Source organism: Peromyscus maniculatus, chromosome 1 (assembly GCF_049852395.1).
Source record: "Peromyscus maniculatus bairdii isolate BWxNUB_F1_BW_parent chromosome 1, HU_Pman_BW_mat_3.1, whole genome shotgun sequence".
Classification (NCBI taxonomy): Eukaryota; Metazoa; Chordata; class Mammalia; order Rodentia; family Cricetidae; genus Peromyscus; species Peromyscus maniculatus.
Window position 1 is genome coordinate 159,675,911 of NC_134852.1, and position 22,622 is coordinate 159,698,532.

Here is a 22,622-nt window from a genome sequence, read left to right on the forward strand (position 1 = left end):
TTCGCGTCTTCCCATTGGCCAGTCCTTGTCCGGGTCTGCGATTTGCCTTCCTCGGTGGAGAGCTTCTGATACGCGCAGGCCTGGCTCACCTTGGCGTCTCTTCGCACTCCAGTCCCGAGATCCGGGCAGGAGATCCGTGATCCGATTCCGGAAAGAGGGGTCTGATCCGGATCCCTCGGGCCTCGTGGCTGCCAGGGTGACCCTGGGCAAGTTTCGCCAGCTGGGCCTTAAATTCCCTTGTGTGGACCAGAGGTTCCCCGGGTGGGATGAGCAGTGCGGTTCTCCCATCCTGAGCCTTTGTGACTTTATGGGCAAAGTGGCCACACGTCCCTGATCCCTACAGGTCTTGGCCATGAACGCCCCTGGTGGAAGGAGGCAGGAAGGTAGACGGGCCCATAGACCCCGGGAACAGGTGTGCACCTCTTTCCATCCTCACCCCCACAGTGGCAGGACAGGGGCGGGGACCGGAGCCTTGGTGTCTTGGTGGGAAGACGGCAGGACCAATGGTCCCAGAGACCACGGGAGCTTTTCTGGTCTACCTTGGCAGTAGGGCTCAGGGCTCAGGGCCATCCTCACTGGACTCTTTCAGGACCGAGATGTGCAGCTGTCCAAGGCCCTGTCCTATGTCCTACGCCATGGAGCTCTGAAGCTGGGACTTCCCATGCGAGCTGGTAAGTGAGCATGGTGGAAGCTGGGAGGACGAGTAGGAGCCCCGAGAGCAGCTGGAACCCTGTCTCCTCAACTCTCAACACTGCCCCAGTGGGAACAGAGAATAGGCACACCCTCCGAATGTACAGGAAAATCAAGGCCCAGAACCCCTTTCACGTCCTCTGGAAGAGAAGCCCCTGTCTAGGCTGGGCCTCATGATGTCTCTTTCAGCCAGCCCGTCCTATAAACGTTTCCCAAGGATACTGAGACAACTGATGCTCACTGGGATGTCCACTCTGCGCCAACTACTTAGTGCTTACTATGTTACTTGGCCTGAAGCAGATATGCTATTTTGTTTTGTTTTTTGTTTTAATTTTTTTTTTAATGTGTATGAGTGTTTTGCCTGCATGCGCGTGCGTGCGTGCGTGCGTGCGTGCGTGCGTGCGTGCGTGCGTGCGTGCGTGTGTGTGTGTGTGTGTGTCTGTATCACATGCATAGCTGGTGCTTGCAGAAGAGGGCATTGGCCCTGGGAATGAGTTCAGATGGTTGGGAATCGGACCCCAGGTCCTTTGGAAGGAAGAACAGCCCGTGCTCTTAACTGATACACAATCTCTAAAGCTACCCCTCCTTTTTTTCATATTGAGACAAGGTGTCGTGTAACCTAGGTTAGCCTCAAAACACCTTGAACTTTTGATTCTTCTGTCTGTACGTCCCAAGTGCTGGGCTTATGGGCATGTACCAACATGCCCAGCCCACCATGAAGCTGGTCACCTTCCTCTGTAAGTTAAGAAAAATGAGGCTTGCTGGGCGGTGGTGGCGCACACCTTTAATCCCATTACTCCGGAGGCAGAGCCAGAAGAATCTCTGTGAGTTTGAGGCCAGCTTGGTCTATAGAGCGAGTTCCAGGACAGGCTCCAAAGCTGTCTTGTGTCAAAACACCAAAAAAAGAAAAGAAAAATGAGGCTTGGGATGGAAGTGTCTCTCCTTGGCAGAGTTCTTGCCTAGCAGATGCGAGGCTCTGCGCTCCACCCCAGCACAGAACAAACAAAATGAGGCCCCAAAAGGGAAACCTTCCTGAAGATCACACAGAGAACGCTCCTGTGCCCTCCCAGGCCTAGCCTTTGTTCCAGCTGCCTGTGGCTCCCCCGTTAAGCACAGCCCCGGCCTCTGAGCACACCCCCGCCTGGCTGCCCGCAGATGGCTTTGTACCCCTGCAAGCTCTCCTGCGGCTGCCCCAGTTCCACAGCTTCTCCATTGAGGATGTGCAGCGCGTGGTGGATAACAACGGAAAGCAGCGGTTTGCCCTGCGGCCAGGCGAGCCCAGCACTGGCCCTCTCATCAGGGCCAATCAGGGCCACTCCCTACAAGTGGGTACCAGGGGGCATGTGAGAGGGAGGGAGAGCCAGGTGGGACCCCAGTTCAGGAGGGAGGTCTCACTGCTGCCCATTCACACACTCCTTCCTAGGTACCTGAGTTGGAGCTGATGCCCCTGGAGACACCACAAGCCCTGCCTTTGATGCTAGTCCATGGTACATTCTGGAAGCATTGGCCATCTATTCTACTGAAGGGCTTGTCATGCCAAGGAAGGGCGCACATCCACTTGGCCTCAGGATTGCCTGGCGACCCTGGTGTCACCAGTGGTCAGTATCACCTTTCACCTATTCTGTCCTCCCAGGCCCCCCTCCCAAGGGTCACAGCGTCGTTTGTGTGAGATCCCCACACAGACTTGCATGGAGCAGTACCTCCCCATCCCACCACAGAGCCCCATTCTGCCCAGGGACCCCTGGCCCTAGTCCAGTTGTCCCCGCAGGCATGCGTCCAAATTGTGACGTGGCGGTGTTCATCGATGGACCCCTAGCTCTGGCAGGTAAGTGCGGACCCTCCAGGGACTCTCGCAGGTCTGTCAGAGAGGGACGCCGCTCACATCTCTAGCTCCCTGAGCAGATGGAATCCCCTTCTACAGCTCTGCCAACGGGGTGATCCTGACTCCCGGGAACGCTGAAGGTTTCCTGCCTCCCAAGTACTTCAAGGAGGCCCTGCAGCTACGACCCACCCGTGAGAATCAAACCATCACTGCCCTGTGTCCCGAAGCGCGTGCCCTTCTGCCTCAGGCTCTTTGAAAGTTCCCCGCTGTAGGCTGACTTAGACATGCCTTTCTCTTAGTAACTCGTGTCTCTACCTCAGGAAAGCCTCTCTCCTTGGCTGGCGATAAAGAGGCGGAGTATCAGAGTGGCGCCAGGCACAGCTCCAGAGGAGGAAGAAGAAAGATCCAACAATAAAATATGTATTTATTTTTAAAAAAACAAAAACCCAACAACTCTGAAAACTGTCACGGGAAGAAAGTCCGGTTTGAAAGCAGGATTCTCTGTTCCTTATCCATATCGGTCATCCTCATGTGCTCGGGGACTACATATAGGCCAGGGATGTGAGCTGCCAAGAGGGCAAGAGGAGGGGCTGTGTGTGGCTCGGGGCCTTCCATCCCTAGGCTGGGTGGTGCAGTGTCTACCCCGGCCAGGGCCCTGGCCTGCCTGTGACAGCAGGTGAGAGTGTCCAGCCCGGTGCATGCTGGGAGTGGTGGAGCTGTGAGTTCAGGTAGGCGTGGGCTGGCCAGGCTCCCTGGAGGTGGTGAGTGGAGCAGGGGCAGCCTGGCTGCCCTCAGAAGGCCTCGTGGCCGCCTGTAAGCTGCAGGAACAGATCCTCGTCCAGCTCCTCCCCGCGAGCCCGCTCTCGAGTGGACAGGAAAATGTAGCCCCCGATGTATTCATGGACGATGCGGCAGCTGGCAGACACACAGCTGAAGGCCACGTTGATGTGCTCATCAAATTCAATGGCCACCTGCAGGCGGGTGGTCACAGGTCCAGTGGGCTCAGGCAACAAGCAGGAGCTCCTGCCTTGCCCTGGTTGGGTCTGAGCTGGCCACCTGTCCCGGTCCCTGCCCTCCCTCGGGACCCACCTGTCTTATGTCCCAGTTGACGTTCCACTGACGCATGTTGCTGAAGCGCCAGGTCTTGACCACATCGCCCACGGCCAGGTCAATGCGGATCAGACGGTTGTTGGCAATGCCCAGGATCTCATCTTTCCTGCTGCCCTTGAACCTAATTCCCAGGGGGGAAACATGAGCGAGAGCTACACCGTGTGTGGCCCTGGAGCCTGCCCTGTGTGGACACACGGCTCCAGAGCCTGCCCTGTGTGGACACACGGCTCCAGAGCCTGCCCTGTGTGGACACACGGCTCCGGAGCCCTCAGGGTAGGGCACAGCCTCACCTGCCCCAGCTCTGCAGCTCTGCAGCTGTTCAGCCTGAGGCAGCCAATCGGTTTCTCCTAGCCTTAATAAGCTCCCACTCTGAAAAATGGGATTACTCATGGACTGATGCTAGCCAGGCATTGGTGCAGTGCGTCTGTCATCCCAGCCAAGGGGCTGAGACGGGAATTCACACCAGACTTGATACATGGTGAATGAAGCTCTGTCTCAAAAACCAAGGGGGGGTAGGCGGGGACTGAGAAGATGCTTCAGTCAATAGAGTACCTGCCTTGCAAGTAGGAAGACCTGAGGTTGATCCCCAGGACTGTAGTGCATGCCTATGGTCCCTGGGACAAGATAGGCAGGCTGGGAGAGATTGCTCAGTGCAAAGAGCTCTTGCCACACATGTGTGAATCTAATATGTCTGCAATGTGCCTGTGGCAAGCTGGGAGGCAGAGACGGGAGAATCTCTGGACAGTCTGCAGCCAGCTAACCTGGAACACACAGTGATGAGTAAGAACTCTTGTCTCGAGGTGGAAGGTAAAGACTGACCTAGAGGCTATCTTCTGACCCCATATAACTGCCACAGCATGTGCGCGCGCGCGCGCGCGCACACACACACACAGATTTAAAATAAAAACATTAAGAAAAAAATAGGACCAGCAAGAGTCACCCTCAAGTCTGATGGCGGGAGTTTATCCCCAGGACCCACGTGGGAACCCAGAGAACCAGGTTCCCGTAAGTTGTTCTCTGGTCTCCACATGTGCACATGCACAAAATAAATAAGTTGAAAATGTAAGACAGGGGCTGAAGAGATGGCTCAGCTGTTATGAACACTTACAGTGCTTACAGAAGACCCAGGTTTGGTTCCCAGTACCCTCAATGGGGGCTCTTAACTCCAGTTCCAGGGGATCTGGTGCCTCTTCTGGCCTCTGTGGGCACTGGGCACTACATGCAGTATATATGTACATATGCAGGCAAAAAACTCATACATGAAAAACAATCTTTTTTCTTTTTCAGTTTTTTGAGTCAGGGTTTCTCTGTGTAGCCCTGGATGTCCTGGAACTGGCTCTGGAGATCAGGCTGGCCTGGAAACCACAGAGATCCACCTGCCTCTGCCTCCTGAGTGCTGGAATTAAAGGTGTGCACCACCACTGTCTGGCAAAATAAATCTTAAAATATGTAAAATACTCGGGGCTGGAGAGATGGCTCAGCGGTTAAGAGCACTGGCTGCTCTTCCAGAGGACCCAGGTTTAAATCCCAGTACCCACATGGCAGTTTACAACTGTCTGTAATTCTAGTTCCAGAGATCAGACACCCTCACATAGCACGTGGCAAAACACCAATGAACAAAAATTAAAAAGGAAAAAAAAAAAAAAGAAACCCTGTCTCGAACAATCCCTCCCCCCCCCAAAAAATGTAAAATACTCAGGGAGCAGAGGCAGGATCTCTGAGTTTAAGGCCAGTCTGGTTTACAGAGCGAGTTCCAGGACAGCCAGGACTACATAGAGAAACCTTGTCTTGAAAAATCAACCCCCCTCTCACAAAAAAAAAAAAAAAAAAAAAAAAAAAAAAAAGTAAAAAATAAAGAAAAACAAGATGGGCAGCCCCTGAGAACAACACTTGAGTTACCCTACATCAACAAAGGCATACAAGGTGGGGCATCCTAACAGCATTTGCCAACGTTAGAAAATAGTTCATCCCTCTAAGGAATGATCTTGTATCATCATCAACGGCATGTCATTCACTTCTCTGCAGACTTGGGAACTGAGTTCTCAGGGTCCTCCCTATAACACAGGGACAGCGGGCCAAGGCCCAGAGAGGGGAGCATCTACGACAGAGCTGGGAAAAGCACTGGATCTTCGGTTTGCCTGGTGTGAGCTCTGTCTCGCTGGGGAACACACAGAACCCCCAGGGAGTGGTACCCACAGAGAGCCGGGGAGGAGAGGCACTGGGTTGTGTGCCTGGGACCCATCTGGGATGTGCGCACCCAGCAGCGGGCAGCAAGTGAGGGCAGAGGCAGGGCTTTGCAGGGCTGGCATCATACCTGACCATCATGTAGGAGATGCCAAAGTCAGGCAAGGACTGCCAGGCCTGGATGAAACGCAGCTGGGCCTCGATCAGCGAGAGCTGGGCCACATTCTGGTGAGCTTCCAGGATCCGGGGGGTGAGCTGTGGTTCCATATGGGGAAGGGACTCTTAGGGCCTCCCCTTATCTAAAGTCCCTAAGATCCCTGCCACCCCACCCCACCCGCCTGCCCTGCACAGGACACTGAGGGGAAGGCAGCCATTGTGGTACCACCAAGGTGTACATGTGGCTGAGTCAGGCCCTGGAATAGTCCTGGAGCCCTTCCAGAGAGGACATGGCAGAAGGAAGAAGTGGGTACAGGGTTTTCTAAGGAAGAGGGTTGGAGGTCCAGGGGTCTTCAAGGGTGGCTAGGTAAACGCTATGGTGGTTCCCACCCCCACACTTCCTCTGTCACCTGCTTGGCCTTGAACTTTCGCTGGAAACGGGGAGCCACGAGGCCGTAGGGGTTAAGGCCCTCAGCAGAGGCCTCAGGGCCCTGGATATGGTTCCCTGAGCCTCCGCCGCCGCCGCCGCCACCACCTGCCCGCTGCAGGCTGAGGAAGGCCAGAATGGCCTGCACCTCGCTGGCATAGCTGCTGTCGGCCATGGTGCGGCCCTTGGAGGCCAGGCGGCAGGCAGCCATCCACTGTGCGTACTGCTGGTCCTGGAGCAAGGACAGACAGAGAGGGCGGTGAGTAAGACCTGGCCACGTTCACTCTCACCCTGAATGCCATCCCAACCCTGGCCCCTGGCCCGGCCACTCCCGTTCCCCCTGCGGCCCAGCCTGCTCACATCCTGGCAGCGCAGGTAGATCTCACTCATGCCCTCGGGTGAGGGCACCAGGAGTTTGATGCAGAACTTCTGGCCAGAGACATTGACATCAGGGACCACCTCGCAGCCTGCAAGAAGGAGGTGGCTAAGAGGTCCCTGTGTGAAAGTCAGCCCACCCACCCACAGCTGCCTCAGGGCAGATGGTCTCCACCCAGGTCCCTAAGAGGAAACAGGCTGAGAGCAGTTACTACTGGCACCTCCCTCACCCTTGAGGTTCAGCTGCTGGATAGGGTCCCCTGGTGCTTCATCCTGGCTCTTATAGTAGGACAGGGTGGTGTCCTTGAATACCACCCAGTGCTGGCGGTAGCCCTTCAGGGTCAACTTCCGGGGCCTGGAGGGAGTAGGAAGCTTGTGAACCATGGCCTCCCTGCCTTCCCCCTCCTCCCCTCTCTCCAAGCAGGCCCCACACTTAACCTGAAGATTCGGAGGTGGTCCTTGAGCTCTGGGATGGTGGTGAGACTATCCTGGAGGAAGGGAGAAGTAGAGGGAACCTTGGGTGCCCTGCCTGGCCCTGACTCCAACCCCATTCATTCCCAGGCCCAAGTCCCTCCTCACCAGCATGTCTGAGGGTGCCGACCCCTTCAGCTTCACCTCGAGGTTGTTCAGGGCTGCATCCAGGTCATCCAACCCCAGGTCCCCAGAGGCTGGCTCACCCACATCCCCACTCAGGGACAATTTGTTGATGTGATACTAGGGGACACATAGTCAGTTAGAGCTGAGTCTGACTGAGGCCCATCGGCCCCACACACCCCCACGCTGGACTTCTTTGGAGATGGACTCCTTTCTGGAAGGCCTTTTGACCTTGTACCCCAGCACCCCCAGAGCCCCAGGCACCTGCAAGGCGGCGAACACCATCATCTCCTCCTCGGTGCAGTCGATTTCCTCTGTCAGCAAGTCCCAGCGGGCTTGCTCATACAGCTGGGTCAGCCGTACTGGGTCTGTCTGGAGCAGCAGGGGTCGGGGAGCTAGTCAGAAGGCGCCTGTCCTGGACACTCAGGCTCGGCCAGCATGAGCAGCAGACCCCAGTCTACCCTGCTGGCCTGCCCCCGCCTAGGCAGACAGAGCAGCTTTCTCTATACACTTCTGCTCTACCGGGCCACAGGCCCAGGCCACAGGCCCAGGCCACAGGCCACAGGCCACAGGCCAGCCTCCTGCTGAGGACAGGCAAGAGAGGAGGAAGACAGTCCCTGAATGCAGTGCTCCCAGAATAGAAAAAAGACAGCTAGTCAGGTGGTGGTGGCGCATGCCTTTAATCACAGCATTCACTCGGGAGGCAGAGCCAGGTGGATCTCTGTGAGTTCGAGCTCTGGTTCCAGGATAAGCTCTGAAGCTACAGAGAGAAACCCTGTCTCAAAAAACAAAAACAAAAACAAAAACAAAAAAACAAAAAAAGAAAGAAAGGAAAAGAAAGAAAGAAAAAAAAAAGACAGACAGACGGCTTCCCTTGGGGTAGCTCCTTCAACTCATCTCTCAGGAGAGTACAGGCCACAGGAAAGCACTCCAGGAAGGCTTCCCTGAGGAAGTGACCTACAGGGCGGAGGCCTGCAGGGTGACAAGGGACCACTGAAGGGAAGAATGAGTGAAGGGATTCTAGGGTCAAGGAGCAGGGAGGGCCTCCCAGACAGCGTGGAAGTGCACACTCTATGGCCCACAGGGCTGAGAGCAAGGGCATCCAAAAGGCAAAGGGAGGAGGGGCAGCCTTGAATGAGCAAAGCCCCGGGTTCGATCCCCAGTGCTACTTGAGACTGAGCTTAGTGGTGATTGCTCACAATCCAGCACTTTGGAGGGAAGCAGCAGGGTCAGGAGTTCAAGACTGCCTGTGACTGAGGTCAACCTGAGGTGCATAAGATTGTCACACACAAAAAGATACACTGGCAGAACAGAATGGTTTATCAAACCATTGAGAGAAAGAATCAAAGGCAAAGCCTAGAGTGGAGAGTCGATTCAGGGGCTATCCCTCTGACAGATACTCAGAACAGACACAGCTCAGTACAGGAACTGCCAAAAACGAGCAGAATTGGCACTGGAGAGGCGATCCAAGCGGCGAGCAGCTAAAGGCCAACCAGATCTACTAGTCACTGGGGAAGGTGGGCCGAGGACACAGGAAAAGTTGGCCTGCTGGTTGTCTGGGGTGAGTGTTGGAGGCAAAAAAACTGAAAATAGGCACTAGAGAATTTTCTGGAACAGCAACAATGTTTTAAAACTGGATATGGTGGGGCTGGAGAGCTGGCTCAGCAGTTAAGAGCACACTGGCTGCTTTTCAATTCTCAGGTTCAATTCTCAGCACCTGTATGGCAGCTCACACCTGTCTATAACTCCAGTTCTAGACAGTTCTAGGGCTTCGGACATCCTCACACAGATATACATGCAAATAAACAAATAAATGGAAAACTGGATGTGGCAGCGGTTGTACAACCACACACAATGACCAAAAATAAACTGCTCAGGATGGGCGGTGCTTGCGCATGTCAGTTACATCTCAGTGATGCTGGGGGACAGTCTTTTGGCATAGTGGTCTCGTTATGTTAAGTAGCAAGTGCCAAGTGCAGCGGAGGTTGGAGGCGCTCTAACTGTCACTTGCTGCTAATGGGGGAGGTCCTACTCGAGGTGCTCCTGCATGCTCTGAGTCCCACCTCTTCCACCTCTGAAATCTGTGCACACAATGTCCCAAAATGTACATTCAGCCTCAGATCTGTGGGCTCCAAATCCTGATCCAACCAACCAGAGACTGATAATATTGTGGTGGGGGGATTAGATCTAGTTGGGTGTGGTGGCTCATCCCTGTAATCTCATAATTTGGGAGGTTGAGGCAAGAGGATTATCACAAGTTTCAGACGAGTCTGAGCTGCACAGTGGATTCTGTTTGGAGACAGGGTTTCTCTGTGTAGCCCTGGCTGTCCTGAACTCACTCTGTAGATCTGCCTGCCTCTACCTCCCTGGTGCTGGGACTAAAAGTATGCACCATCACCACCCAGCCTTACATAGTAAATTCTAGAACAGCCCAGAATACAAATACAAAGTGAGACCATATCCTTTTGTTGTTATTTTTGAGACAAGATCTCTCTACATAGCCCTGACTGGCCTGGATCTCACTCTGTAGACCAGGCTGGCCTGGAACTCACAGAGATCCTCCTGTCTCTGCCTCCCGAGTGCTGGGATTAAATGCTTGTCATACCACGTGGTGCCATACTCCTTTAATCCTAGCACTCAAACTCAGGAGGCAGAGGCAGGAGGATTTCTGTGAGTTCAAAGTTAGTGTAGTCTATACAAGTTACAGACTAGCCAGAACTACAAAGTGAGATTCCCCCCTTACACACACACACACACACACACACACACACACACACACACACACACACACGAGAGAGAGAGAGAGAGAGAGAGAGAGAGAGAGAGAGAGAGAGAGAGAATGTGTATATGTGCACTAGAGGTAGATTTAAGAACAGGGGACATAATTAAGCAAGGGAGCTCTTACCAGGCCAGGACCTGGAGCTCTCAACCTAGCCTTTTTTTTTTTTTTTTTGTTTTTCGAGACAGGGTTTCTCTGTGTAGCTTTGCGCCTTTTCCTGGAACTCACTTGGTAGCCCAGGCTGGCCTCGAACTCACAGAGATCCGCCTGCCTCTGCCTCCCGAGTGCTGGGATTAAAGGCGTGTGCCACCAACGCCCGGCTTTCAACCTAGCCTTCTTGATGCCTCTTCAGCCCCCATTTCCCCGAATATTGAAAAAAATAGTTTGACCCTACTAAGATGTGTGTGTGTGTGTGTGTGTGTGTGTGTGTGTGTGTGTGTACACGCACTGTGGAATAATCCTGGATACTGTGTGAGTATATGTCACTATGATTGGTTTAATAAACAAGCTGACTGGCCAATAGCTGAGCAGGATAAAGTTAGGCGGGAAAGCCAAACTGAGAATGATGGGATGAGGAAGGGTGGAGTAAGAGGAGATGCCAGCCAGATGCCAAGGAAGCAGGACGTATAGAAAATGAGGTAACCCCTTCGGTGGTGGTGTATATCTTTATTCCCAGCACTCAGGAGGCATGGGCAGGTGGATCTCTGTGAGTTCAAGGCCAGCCTGGGCTACAGAGCAAGTTTCAGGACAGGCTCCAAAGCTACACAGAGAAGAAACCCTGTCTTCAAAAAACAAACAAAAAAAAAAAAAAGAAAGAAAGAAAGAAAGAAAAATGAGGTAACAAGCCTTAAGCCATGTGGCAAAACACAGATAAGAAATATGGGTTAATTTCAATGTAAGAGTTAGGTAATAGCAAGCCTGAGCTGTTGACTGAGCATTTACAATTAATATAAGCCTCAGTGGTTATTTGGGACTAGGCAGTCAGGATGGGAAACTTCTGCCTACATGCGTGTGTGCATGCGTGCGTGCGTGCGTGCGTGCGTGCGTGCGTGCGTAATTATTATTATTACCATTGCTTGTTAGTTTGAGACTGGGTCTCACGTTGCCCAAGCTGACCTTGAATTCACCATGCAGCGAGGGTTGCCTGAACTGTCCACCCTCCTGCTTCAGCCTCCCAAGTTCGTGGGATTACACACCACCAGGCCTGGTTTTACTCACCTGCTCTGAAAGTGGTAGTACTGTGTTGGGTACCATGTGGAGGGGCTGGGTTAAACGGCCCTGTGCAAGTCACAGTGTGTGGGGAATGCCCAGGCAGTCCTTTGCAGCCCCTCTCATCATTATGGACAGAAACTTTGGGTAGGTAGAGCTCAGTGGTGGAGGAGCCCAGCCCTGCAGGCCCTGGGTTCAACCCATGACACCATACATGTCACCTCTCACTCCAAAGACCTGACCATGAAAGGAAATAGGAGCACAGCTATTCTGGGTTCTGCTAAGATCACTGTTTATATGTTACTATTTGTAGTCATGGCGACGTTGTTTTCACCAAACACCATAAACACCAGTAGATTAGTAAGACTCACAGAAATGTGTGTGCTGTGTGGAAGGGGAGATGGGGAGGGCAGGAGAGCAAAGTCTTCATCTTCTGATAACCTATAGCTGTGTACAAAACTGCTAGGTCACAGAACAGGGCTCTGGGCTCAGGAGCAGACACAGAAGTCCCAGCCAGGACACTTGGCTTTGGCCTAAGTTCAAGACTAGCCTGAGTAACAAAGTGAGACTCTCCAGGTGACCCAACATCCCCCACATAGACATACACGCAGGCAAAACATCAATGCACATGAAATACAAATCAAACAAACAAATAAAAAAGAAAGTAAACATTAAATAAAAACCTACATTGTTTGCCAGGGAGTGGTGGCATAAGCCTTTAATCCCACCCAGTGTCCAGGGAGGCAGAGACAAGCAGATTTCTGTGAGTTCGAGGCCAGCCTGGTCTACAGAGTGAGCTGGAGGACAGGCTCCAAAGCTACAGAGAAACCCTGTCTCAGAAAAACCAAAACCAAAAAAAGACCCCAAACCTACCTTGTTCAAATCTACCTTTCCTGGAGAATAGAGGGGGGTAGAGAATGGTTTTTCTGCCTGTGCCAAGAAGTGTGGGGATGGAGTAACTGCAGTCCAGTGCCGGGGGCGGGGTGGAGGTGGGGTGGGGGTGTGGTGTGGTGGGGTGTGGTGTGGTGGGCAAACTGCACAGAGCCGCCTGAGAATCAGGGGCATCCAAGTCACTTGGAGGCAGTAGGAGATGGAGCTGGAGGCCAGCAGAGGCTGGGAAGGAGTAAAGGAGCAGACAGAACCCACAGGAGGGTGGGAGGAAGCGGGGTGTTGCCTCAGTCAGAGACTAGTCAGCACTCGGTACTGCAGCTGTAGCTGGGCCTTACTGAGGTTAATAGTGAACTAGGAAGGGTCAGGCTGGTTTCCCAGGACCTCAACTCCATCCCCAAGTAAGGATTTTTACATTTTATCTGTTTGCAAGGCTGTGGATTACCCCAGGGTCTTGCACAGGCTAGACAGGTACTCCACCTCTGGACTACATCCTCAGGCCTGGAAACAAGATTGTATAATACTGTAACAGGTCAGTGTTGTCAAACTGACTATCCTAGAAGCACCTCTGGGCATGTGTGTGGGGATTATTTTATGTTCAGTGATGTGCGGAGACCCACCCATATCAGGGTGGGGAGCCACACCCTGGGCAGGAGAGCCTAGATTTTTTTTTTTTTTTTTTTTTGCTTTTCAAGACAGGGTTTCTCTGTGTAGCTTTGGAGCCTCTCCTGGAACTTGCTTTGTAGACCAGGCTGGCCTCAAACTCACAGATACCTGCCTGCCTCTGCCTCCCGAGTGCTGGTATTAAAGGAGTGCGCCACCGCCCAGAGAGCCTAGATTTTGTAAATGGAGAAAGGGAACTGAGCATCAGCAGGCAAGCTCTCCTCTTCCTGTGGGTGTCAGGTGACCAGCTGCTTCCAGCCTTCCTTGACTCCCCTGTCTGGATGTACTGTACTTGACCTGTGAACTGCGCCAGATCTCTTTACAGATGGTTGTGAGCCACCATGTGGTTGCTGGGAATTGAACTCAGGACCTCTGGAAGGACAGTCAGTGCTCTTAACCTCTGAGGCATCTCTCCAGCCCCTGAACTGCTCCTTTTCTGAGTAGCTTTTGGCAGGGTATTTTACCTCAGCTCAGGGACAAAACCAAGACAAAGGAATAACTATTTTTCAATAACCCTAATCTGAGCACTCAGACAGACAAAGGAAGAACTATTTTACAATAACCCTAATCTGAGCACTCAGACAGCAGAGTTGCCCTCGAGCTACAAAGGGACACTCTTTTCTTTTTTCGGGTTGAGACAGGGTTTCTCTGTGTAACTTGAACTTCCTTTTGTGCACACACACACACACACACACACACAAATAAGTAAATTTAAAATATGTAAATAATAAAAAATTTAAAAAATATATTCCTTTCTAAAGAAGGCAGAAACCAAAAACCAGAGAGAAGGAACTATTTCTGTCCTTCCCGGTAGTAGAGTAACGACTGCGTAAAACAATCTAAGATACATGGGGCTGGAGAGACCCACACAGCAGCTCACAACCGTCTCTAACTCCAGTTCCAGGAAATCCAGTGTCCGTCTCTGGACTCTGTGTGCGCCAAGCACACACATGGTGACAGACACATATGCAGGCAAAACAGTAAGACATAAAGTAAAAATAAATCTTAACTACTTAGGATACCTAGTCCCCTGGTTTGAATGTATGCATTTCATTACATGTACTGAATTACTACAATGTATTCTGTAAAGACTTACTAGTCATATAAATGAGTTAATAAAATGCAATTTGTTTTTGTTTTGTGTTTTACTTTTTGAGACAGGGTTTCTCTGTGTAGCCTTGGCTGTCCTGAAACTCGACCTCAACCAGGCCTGGCCTCGAACTCACAGAGATCCACCTGCCTCTGCTTCCTGAGTGCTGGGATTAAAGGCATGTGCCACCACTGTCTGGCTAAAATTCAATTTTTTAAAAAGACCAGCAAGATCTCTCAGTGGGTGAAGGCACTTGCTGCCAAACCTGACCACCTGAGTTTGAACCCCGGGATTCACATGGTGGAAGGAGAGAACCAACTTCTGCAAGTTGTCCCCTGACCTCCCGATCTCCACACATACACTGTGGCACACAGGAACACACACACACACACACACACACACACACACACACACACACACACACACACACACGCTGTCTGTCTCTGTCTCTGTCTCTCTTTCTCACACACACACATAAAATAGATAAATATGGTTTCAAAAAGAAGGGGCTGGGAGGAGACGGCTCAGTTGCAGAATAGCTGTGTAAGCAAAGGACTGGAGTTCGTATCCCCAACACCTATAGAAACAGCCTCTAATCCCCCACTCAGGCGGAGACAGGCAGAACCATGGGCTTTGCTAGCTAGCCAGGCTAGCTGAATCAGTGAGTTCCAGGTTCTGTGAGAGACAGCGACAGAAGACCCCTGACAATGACCTCTGACCTCAGGTGCACACACGGGGCGGCTAGGAAGAGGAGAGACAGAAGCCACAGAGCTTGGGAACAGCTACAAGGAGAGAGAGAGAGAGAGAGAGAGAGACAGAGACAGAGAGACAGAGAGAGACAGAGAGACAGAGAGAGAGAGACAGAGAGAGACAGAGAGAGACAGAGAGAGACAGAGAGAGAGAGAGAGACCCCCTTAGCTCATGGGACGCAGAAGCTGTGAGAGAAAGATGATTCCAGGGGAAGAGGCGTTGGCTATGTCCATGCCGTAATGAGCAAGCAAGATGCAGGCCTGTGATCCTAGTCACCGCAGGTGCTGAGGCAGGAAGACTGAAAATTCAAGGCCTGCCTGGGCTACAGATTCAAGGCCACGTTCCACAACTTAGATAACTTAGCAAGACCCTACCTCAAATTAAAAATAAATAAATAATAAAAGTTCAGGGCTGGAGAGACAGCTCAGCGGTTAAGATTACTGACTGCTCTTCCAGAGCACCCAGGTTCAGTTTCCAGCACCCACAGGGTGGCTCACAACTCTCTGTAGCTCCAGTTCCAGGGGATCTGACACCCTCTTCTGGTCTCTGTTGATACCAGGCACACATGCTGTACAGACATCCAGGCAGAGAAAACACCCGTACACAAAATAATATTAAACTAGTCCCGAAGGGCCTGGGGGAGCACTCAGTAGTTGAGCATTTGTCTAGCATTTGAGGTGGGGGGGGGGACGTCTAATCCTTATTAAAAAAAAAAAAAAGTAGCTGGGTAGCATTGGCACACACCTTTAATCCCAGCACTTGGGAGGCAGAGCCAGGCGGATCTCTGTGAGTTCGAGGCCAACCTGGTCTTCAGAGTGAGATCCAGGACAGCACCAAAGCTACACAGAGAAACCCTGTCTCGAAAAACCAAAAACAAAGTATGTAGGTGGGATGGAACCATGGGACCGGCTGCACGGAGGGCAGCAGGTGTCCTTCTGTGTGTAGATGTGGGTAGAAGCACCAGGGCAGTTTGGCTCAGAAGAGAACACTGAGGGACTCTGCCACAGCTTGAAACCAAGTGCTCTGTAGACCACTATATGTATGTTTTCAATGAAGGCCACAGGTAGGAAGAGGAGCCTGTGGGGCCCCGGGAAGTTTGTGGAGACAGAGGGTTACCGACATTGTTGCAGAGGAGAATTCAGGCATTGGAGGGCTAAGAATGGGGTACACTGAGGCCACCCTGCAAAGCTCCTACCCCACCTCCCAGGCCCTGCTGGTCCAAGTGGCCTCCCTGTGCCCAGCTCAGAACCTCCCCATTAGAGACCCACGTTCCCCAGAACCCACCACTGTCTACATGGGTCTCTGCCATTGACACCCCCTCCCCCCGCAGGCAGGTCCTAAAGAAACCAGCACTTAGCCGGGCGGTAGTGGCACACGCCTTTAATCCCAGCACTCGGGAGGCAGAGCCAGGTGGATCGCTGTGAGTTCGAGGCCAGCCTGGGCTACCAAGTGAGCTCCAGGAAAGGCACAAAACTACGCAGAGAAACCCTGTCTCGAAAAACCAAAAAAAAAAAAAAAAAGAAACCAGCACTGAGACTTGTCTCCATCTGCCTTATCATTGGAGGCCCCACGGCGCACTGAAGGATCGGCACACAGAGATACAGATGAGCAAACAGTCAGACAAACTGATCCCCAGGGCTGGACCCTCTGATTCCAGAGCGCAGCTCACCTTGGGATCCAGGTCAAAGAAGCTGTAGTACTTAAATCTCAGCCAAAGCACATCCCCGGCCTTGATACCTTGCTGCATGAGGCACCGTGATGAGTCCAGCCACCTGGGTATGACAGAGGCAGAGTCAGGGCACAGAGAGGAAGGTCCTGAAAGCAGGACGCAGAGGGTAGGTGAGCTAGGCCCTGGGCAGTGTGGCCTGGCTGTGGGTCATGCACCTGCTGTGGAGCTGAGTCTTGTCAGACAGGGAGCTGGGCCTCGGCAGGCGCTGGAGCAGGAGAGGATCAGGTGGCGGCTGTGGCCGGCTCAGCATGTGGTAACAAGCCTCAGTCTGGGGACTGTCCGAGAAGTGTGCTGGCATGCCTCGGAATAAGGTGGGTGCCACACCTGCAGTGTCGTGTCGGTGGGAGTCAGTCAGGCCCGGCTCCAGTTCTGGCCTCCCAGGCCAGTCTCTGTCCTGGCCCCAGCCCGGGGTTGGCCATGCTCACTCACCCCCAGCTAGGACAACCTTGGTCAGGTCATGCACCTCTTCCTCAGGCTCCTTCTCCTTCTTCTTCTTCTCCTTCTTTTCTGGAGCTCGAAGCAGAGACAGCTCCTCAGGGTGCCTGATACCTGAAGGGAGTAAGGCCTCAGCACCAAGGGTCTGCTAGGTCACCTCCATACCTTTCCCCACAGACACCCCGGGGAAGTCACACCCTTTGATAGGCTGCGGAGAGGCGATGGCAAGAACAAGCTGATGTGGCTTGGCCCGGGAAGGGGAAGAGGCCACAGCTACTCACTGAGCAGGCGGCAGATGGCAGCCACAGCCTGGAAGAGGGGCTTGGAGAAGCTGGCACGCAGACGTAGCACTCGACGGTTGGGTAGTCGCAGGATGACGGGTCGGTGCTGTGGCCCAAAGAAGAGGCGGGCATCTGCCAGGATCCCATACTTGTCCAGTGTCCAGTGCGTCTGTAGCAGCCACTGTCTCTTCTGCTCCCACCAAATGGCATGGTCAGACCAGTCCTGCTTGCGATCTGTGAGGACCCAGGGGTATCCATTGGCCTTCAAAGGCCCTGCCAGGCCTTCTTCATTTCTGGCCCAGCACTGATGCCACAGGTGAGCCAGATTGGGCTGGCTCTAAAGTGATGATGGAATGTTTGGTAGCTGACTCCTGCTGGTCCTTCTGGGTTCAGTTGTTACATCACTTCTGAGGGGAGCCCCCCAACCAGGAATATGGGTACCTCAATCTCAATGGCCTCACCTCATACTTTATTGAGTTGACTCCTTACAGCCCATGTGTATTCTGGGATGCTTGGTTCAATGCCTTTTCTATTATTTTTGTTGTTGTTTTGATTTTGTTTTTTTTGAGACAGAGTTTCTCTGTGTAGCCTTGACTGTCTTGGAACTCACTCTAGACCAGGCTGACTTAGAGATCTGCATGCCTCTGCCTCCTGAGTGCTGGGATTAAGGGCATGCACCACCACACCCACCACTGGCAACATCTGCAGTCTCCAGGGCTGTTGATAATCTCCGTCACTAGCTGCCCCCTTGCTCACAGTGTTTCACCTCTCCAGCTCAGTTCTCTAGTTAAGATGTAACAATCATCCTGACTCATGGCTGCTGACCAATGGCTGTGACATTACAAAGTGTTGTGCAATTTTGACACTTAAAGAGAAGCGCTCATTTGGAAATGCAAATGTCACTTGTCATCTGACCAGGAATTGGGGTGACAACAATGGATGACACAGGAGGATGCCTTATCCCCCCGCCCCCAAGAAGTGTGAATACAGAAATAAATGGGGCAAAAGCTGCTGAGCACACGACCTCCTGGGTTTTGCTGAGACCCGGCATGCTGTTGTTTGGGGTTTCCAGACAGGGTTTTGAACTGCATAGCTGAGGCCAACCCTGGTCCACTCATCCTCCTGCCTCCAATGGCCAATGCTAGCATTGCAGGTATATGCCTCGTTGATGCCATGCTGAGGGTCACACCCAGGGCTTTGTGCCTGGTGGGCAAGCACTCTACCTGCTAAGATTCTAGGCCTCTCTCTCTGGTCCTCCCACTGGGTTTTGATCCCTGTCCCCACCCTGGACTCCTGCCAGCTCCTGACCTGTCTCCCCAGTGCCACCAGTGCCGCCAAACACTGGAGAAGCTTCTCCGCCCGGCTCCTCAGGACTCTGAGCCCCCGTCCTGAGGCCCTCACTCTGCCCCCACTTCCTCTCCCGTTGGCCTTTTGCTTTTAAACTTGAGGCAGGGTTTGGCTATGTAGGCTGTCGATTCACTAGGGCTGGGACTGCCTCCATGCCCAGCAGCCTTTGCTGTGGCTTTGTGCTCTTCAGGAGGCTCTCCCCACCTACTCCTCACCCTTCTTTTCCCAGGGTTTAGCCTAGAACCTCCCTCTCTTCAGTCACACCCTCTTCTGGGGGTTGGGTATCTCTCTGCTCTGTGACTTCAGCTGCTCGCTCGCTTCCGCTGGGCCCTGCATGGCATGGCCCGCTACTCTAAGGGGCATTTGCATTGCTTCCTTCATCCCAGACTCCTGTTCACCCGGCTCCATAGCCAGTGCTGGAGTGCTGAGTGCAGGGAGACCAGCCCCAGCCTTCCAGGGGTTATGCTGAAGACTGCTGTGGCTGGACAGAGGAGCCCTTCCTTCCCAGGTCATCCAACCACCAAGGACTCTTCCTGACACTCAAGCACCATGCTTTTTACTTCCAGTCCAACCTTGAGTTAACGTCAGTTTCACTTCTAAACCCACCTTTGCTGTCCTCCCTGTCTGGCCTCTTGAGCGCTCATATGTCCCCGACCCCGACCCCACAGACGACTGGATGGCCTGCTTGGGTCTCCCCGGCTGCAATCTGTCTCCCTGCTGACAAGGGGCCCTGCAAAGGTGCCCTTTAGCATGGGGCCACCTTAACGCGGGCATGCCGTTTCCACGGCAAGTACCTAGTCCCTCAGGAGGCCAAAGGGCCTTCCCAGGCTGTCAGGGCACCACCTGGGCTTCCTGTTTTGTCCCAAACCAGGTGTCGTTACTGTTCTGAGGCCTTAACTCAGAGCTTCCTGGAGTCCCTGGCATCAGCTCTAGGTCTTCCTCATTCTAGAGACCTCTCTGGAATCACCGTCCTTCCTGGTGTCAGGTCCCCCAAGGAAGCTCTCACATCTGGCACCAGCATCTGGCAGTGGGAGGGGTGGGGATAATGCTCCTATTACTGGGGACTGAGGTCCGGAACTGACATGATTTGGCCTGAGGAGCCCAGCAGGGGTTCAGGTAAGGTCTAGCTGGCTGTGTTCAGCCCTCTTGGGGTTCACCTGCTGTGCCCTGGGACCCACCACCTTCTCAAGGCCTTCTATTCTGTCTTGGCCCAGGTCAAGTCTCCAACTCTGTCTGACATCTGGTTTCTGAAGGACCATCCCTCTGCTTCCCAACTTCTGCTTTCACAGGCTCTTGGGGCCCTGCCTCTGGCAGTTCCCTTCCCTGCCTTAGCCCTGTTACTTGGCTGTGCTGGGGCTTGTCGGACCCAGTCACTCTGGTCCCTGTCTTGGACTGTACAAAGGGGATTGGTTGGGTCTAGAAAGCCTGCCTCCCATCCCTCTCCCTATCCCAGAGGCCTAGGACCTAAGCTCATAAGTGCAACGCCTTCTGGCTCAGGCTATCAGGAGCTCATGGTGGGATGCTTTCCGGCTCTGGCTATCGGAGGCTTTCCTGCCATCCTCCCGGGAAGTGATAGCTCTCATTCTCCACTAGGAAGGTTGATGAGAAGCCCCCATGGGGCCTTCTGGGTGACTCTGGGTGACTGATATCGCACCAGCCTACTCTACCATAACTTCCTGTGGGGGCAGGGCCTTCCACCACGGTTACCAGCCTGCCAAGTGGCTTGCTGGGGAGGAAGTGTAGGGGAGTAGACCCCCCAGAAACCTCCGAGGCATCCTTCAGACCTCAGGAACATGACTGAGACCTCAGCACAGGCAAGGTGTACAGGGACCATGTTCTGTATGTCCCTTGAAGACTGGGCAGAACCAGCAGGAGTGGGAGGAAGTGAGAGGATGTTAAGAAATATCTTCTTTGGAACCAAACAATTAAGCTGTTGCCTGAGTCACTGTGACAAGGTTATCAATGGCAGGCAGGGATGGCCCAGAAGTGCCAGGGATGGCCGTCATGACGGCCTGTGTGCCAAACTGGGGACATGGGGGGCAGGGGGACTCACTGATCTCCTCCACGATCTTCAGAAGCACCCCACCAATGTGCGACTCCCCCGTGACTCGGAGGGTGACAGATTGGGCCTCCGGGTCCTCCTCGCCCACAAACACCCGCAGCTCCCAGGACGAGTCGATATAGTCCCCAGAGGCTGTCTTCATCCCCGCCATGGCTGTGGCTGCTTCTGCTGAGGCAAGGTGAGCAGACGCTGGGATCTGGTAGGTGGGTAGGCCTTGGGGGCGCTGACGCAGACGGCTTCTGTAATCAAGCCAATCTGAGACCCTCTACTGTCAATGTGTTTGGGCTGAAGGGACAGTTCCTTAGAACTCTCCAGCCAACTCGGGTCTCAGGTGAGAACACCAAGGCCCAACAGACTCACTCAAGCCCCGCGGTGGTGGCACACATCTTTAACCCCAGCACTCGGGAGGCAGAGGCAGGCAGATCTCTTTTGAGTTCAAGGCCAGCCTGGGCTACAAGCGAGTTTCAGGACAGTCAGAGCTGTTATACAGAGAAACCCGGCCTCAAGGAAAAAAAAAATAAGACTCCTTCAAGAGCACCCTGCTGGACACCAGAGCGGGCCAACTCTCCTCACAGACCCGCCAAGCCTACCTATCCCACAGAACAAACAAGCCCTGACCCACAGCGCTCAGCCAGCACTCACTCTAGCCCACACAAGCCTCTGGGGTGGTAGAAAGTGTGGCTGCCCAGCAGACTGGCAGGGCAGGGGACAACCGAGTCCTCCTGGGTCTTGCACTTACCTGGACTGCCGCTGCAGGTGGCTGGCGGTGGAGCGCCTGTCACCCCTGGCTGGGGTGCCTTGTGCTGCTCAGTTGCCTCCTTCAGAGGTCAGCCGGTGGCAGCCTTATCACCGAAGCTGTGCTAGGCCCTCCCCAGGGCGGGCTGCTGCTGGGTACAGGAAGCACACTGCCAGCACGTAAAGGCTCCACGGGACCTTGCTTTTGTCACCACAGGAAGTGAGGGAAGAGCAGAGGTGGGGTGACACCACAAAGCTCTCCCCCCCCCATCTCCCTGGCTTCCACTGGCTGCAGCTCCAGCCTACTGAGTAGGACTGCCTGTGGCCAGCGGAGACGCTTTTTCAATCTTTCCTACCCCAAAATAGGATTTGTTCCAAACCAACCAGCCTTCGACCTGCCCAAGCGGACAGCAACAAGTCAGGGTTTCCACCCCAAAGCCTCTACCTCAGGAAACCTCCATGTGATCCGCTTCAGGACCCCTTATCTAACTGTCCCTTTAGAGGGCTCTGGTGACCTCAGGCTCACGCTCTCCTCTGGCCCTGGGATGCAAACTTCTCCAAGTGCAAGGCCCTCAGTGCTGGCTGAGCAGGAACCCAGCCTGTCCAGGGTTAATGACCTTGGTGGCAGGAGACCCTTGCGGAGGTAAGATTGCCCTGGGGAGTCTCAGGACTGGGGGTGGGACAGGAAACCAGCTTATGCAAACACAGGAGAGGAAGTACAGCCTGATGCTGGCCTCAGCATCTTGCGAGCCCAGAAAGCAGCCTCTGGTAGCAAATGAGGAAGTTCAGTGTTGGCCACAGTGTGGGAGGAAGACTGGAGTAGGCCTGCAACCAGGCTCTCCACGGGCTAGGCAGCAGGAGCTGTTGGCAGCACTGATCTCAGGTCTGCTTCCTGATCCACTGGGGCTCTAGGCTGGGTCTAGCATTCTCTGCATCTATCTATTTGGTTTAGTGAGACTGTACTGCCAAGAACAGCATGAGCATCCACTCAAAGCTGATCAACTTGCAGGTCTTCAGCTGCTGAGCAACACTTCCACCTAGTGGCCATCCCAACAAAACACAACTCACTTTTCAGGCACCAGGAAGGAGGAAAGTCAGGGTCCCAAACCAGAGCAACTGTGTCTTTTTTTTTTGGTTTTTCGAGACAGGGTTTCTCTGTGTAGCTTTGCGCCTTTCCTGGGACTCACTTGGTAGCCCAGGCTGGCCTCGAACTCACAGAGATCCGCCTGGCTCTGCCTCCCGAGTGCTGGGATTAAAGGCGTGCGCCACCACCGCCCGGCTGCAACCGTGTCTTTA

General features: G+C 53.6%; 2 protein-coding genes across 8 annotated transcripts; one reads left to right on the top strand and one right to left on the bottom strand.

Annotated features, from left to right (window-relative positions):
• The first annotated feature begins 11 nt into the window (after nt 1-11).
• On the top strand, nt 12-2,957 carry Trpt1 (tRNA phosphotransferase 1). 6 transcript variants are annotated; one of them, XM_042260018.2, is made up of 8 exons: nt 12-206; nt 344-412; nt 590-671; nt 1,846-2,015; nt 2,114-2,288; nt 2,459-2,515; nt 2,593-2,703; nt 2,833-2,957. In XM_042260018.2, exons 2-8 carry the CDS (start codon nt 353-355, stop codon nt 2,925-2,927), a joined length of 750 nt encoding a protein of 249 aa, XP_042115952.2. In that variant the 5' UTR covers nt 12-206; nt 344-352; the 3' UTR covers nt 2,928-2,957. The 6 variants fall into 6 exon arrangements, with proteins under 6 accessions (XP_042115952.2, XP_076414532.1, XP_076414562.1 ...); XM_076558436.1 differs by having other exon boundaries at nt 19-159; XM_076558417.1 differs by having other exon boundaries at nt 13-412.
• On the bottom strand, nt 2,917-21,998 carry Fermt3 (FERM domain containing kindlin 3). Of its 2 annotated transcripts, XM_076558336.1 has the most exons (16): nt 21,772-21,998; nt 21,331-21,528; nt 20,583-20,759; nt 17,183-17,416; nt 16,896-17,015; nt 16,622-16,790; nt 16,407-16,509; nt 7,623-7,730; nt 7,344-7,478; nt 7,203-7,252; nt 6,995-7,119; nt 6,750-6,856; nt 6,373-6,621; nt 5,937-6,061; nt 3,602-3,743; nt 2,917-3,483 (listed from the first exon to the last, which is right to left on the bottom strand). In XM_076558336.1, exons 3-16 carry the CDS (start codon nt 20,740-20,742, stop codon nt 3,304-3,306), a joined length of 2,007 nt encoding a protein of 668 aa, XP_076414451.1. In that variant the 5' UTR covers nt 20,743-20,759; nt 21,331-21,528; nt 21,772-21,998; the 3' UTR covers nt 2,917-3,303. The 2 variants fall into 2 exon arrangements, with proteins under 2 accessions (XP_076414451.1, XP_006980798.2); XM_006980736.4 differs by having other exon boundaries at nt 20,583-20,756; nt 21,331-21,998.
• Nucleotides 21,999-22,622: the final 624 nt, after the last annotated feature.

Coding starts and splice junctions, on each gene's coding strand:
- Trpt1 (XM_042260018.2), top strand. CDS start 353: ATGAACGCCCCTGGTGGAAGGAGGCAGGAAGGTAGACGGGCCCATAGA. Junction 672..1,845: donor GGGACTTCCCATGCGAGCTG/GTAAGTGAGCAT, acceptor GGCTGCCCGCAG/ATGGCTTTGTACCCCTGCAA. Junction 2,704..2,832: donor CCTGCAGCTACGACCCACCC/GTGAGAATCAAA, acceptor TCTCTACCTCAG/GAAAGCCTCTCTCCTTGGCT.
- Fermt3 (XM_076558336.1), bottom strand. CDS start 20,742: ATGGCGGGGATGAAGACAGCCTCTGGGGACTATATCGACTCGTCCTGG. Junction 17,016..17,182: donor TGCCATCTGCCGCCTGCTCA/GTGAGTAGCTGT, acceptor TACTCCCTTCAG/GTATCAGGCACCCTGAGGAG. Junction 16,791..16,895: donor CAAGGTTGTCCTAGCTGGGG/GTGAGTGAGCAT, acceptor ACGACACTGCAG/GTGTGGCACCCACCTTATTC.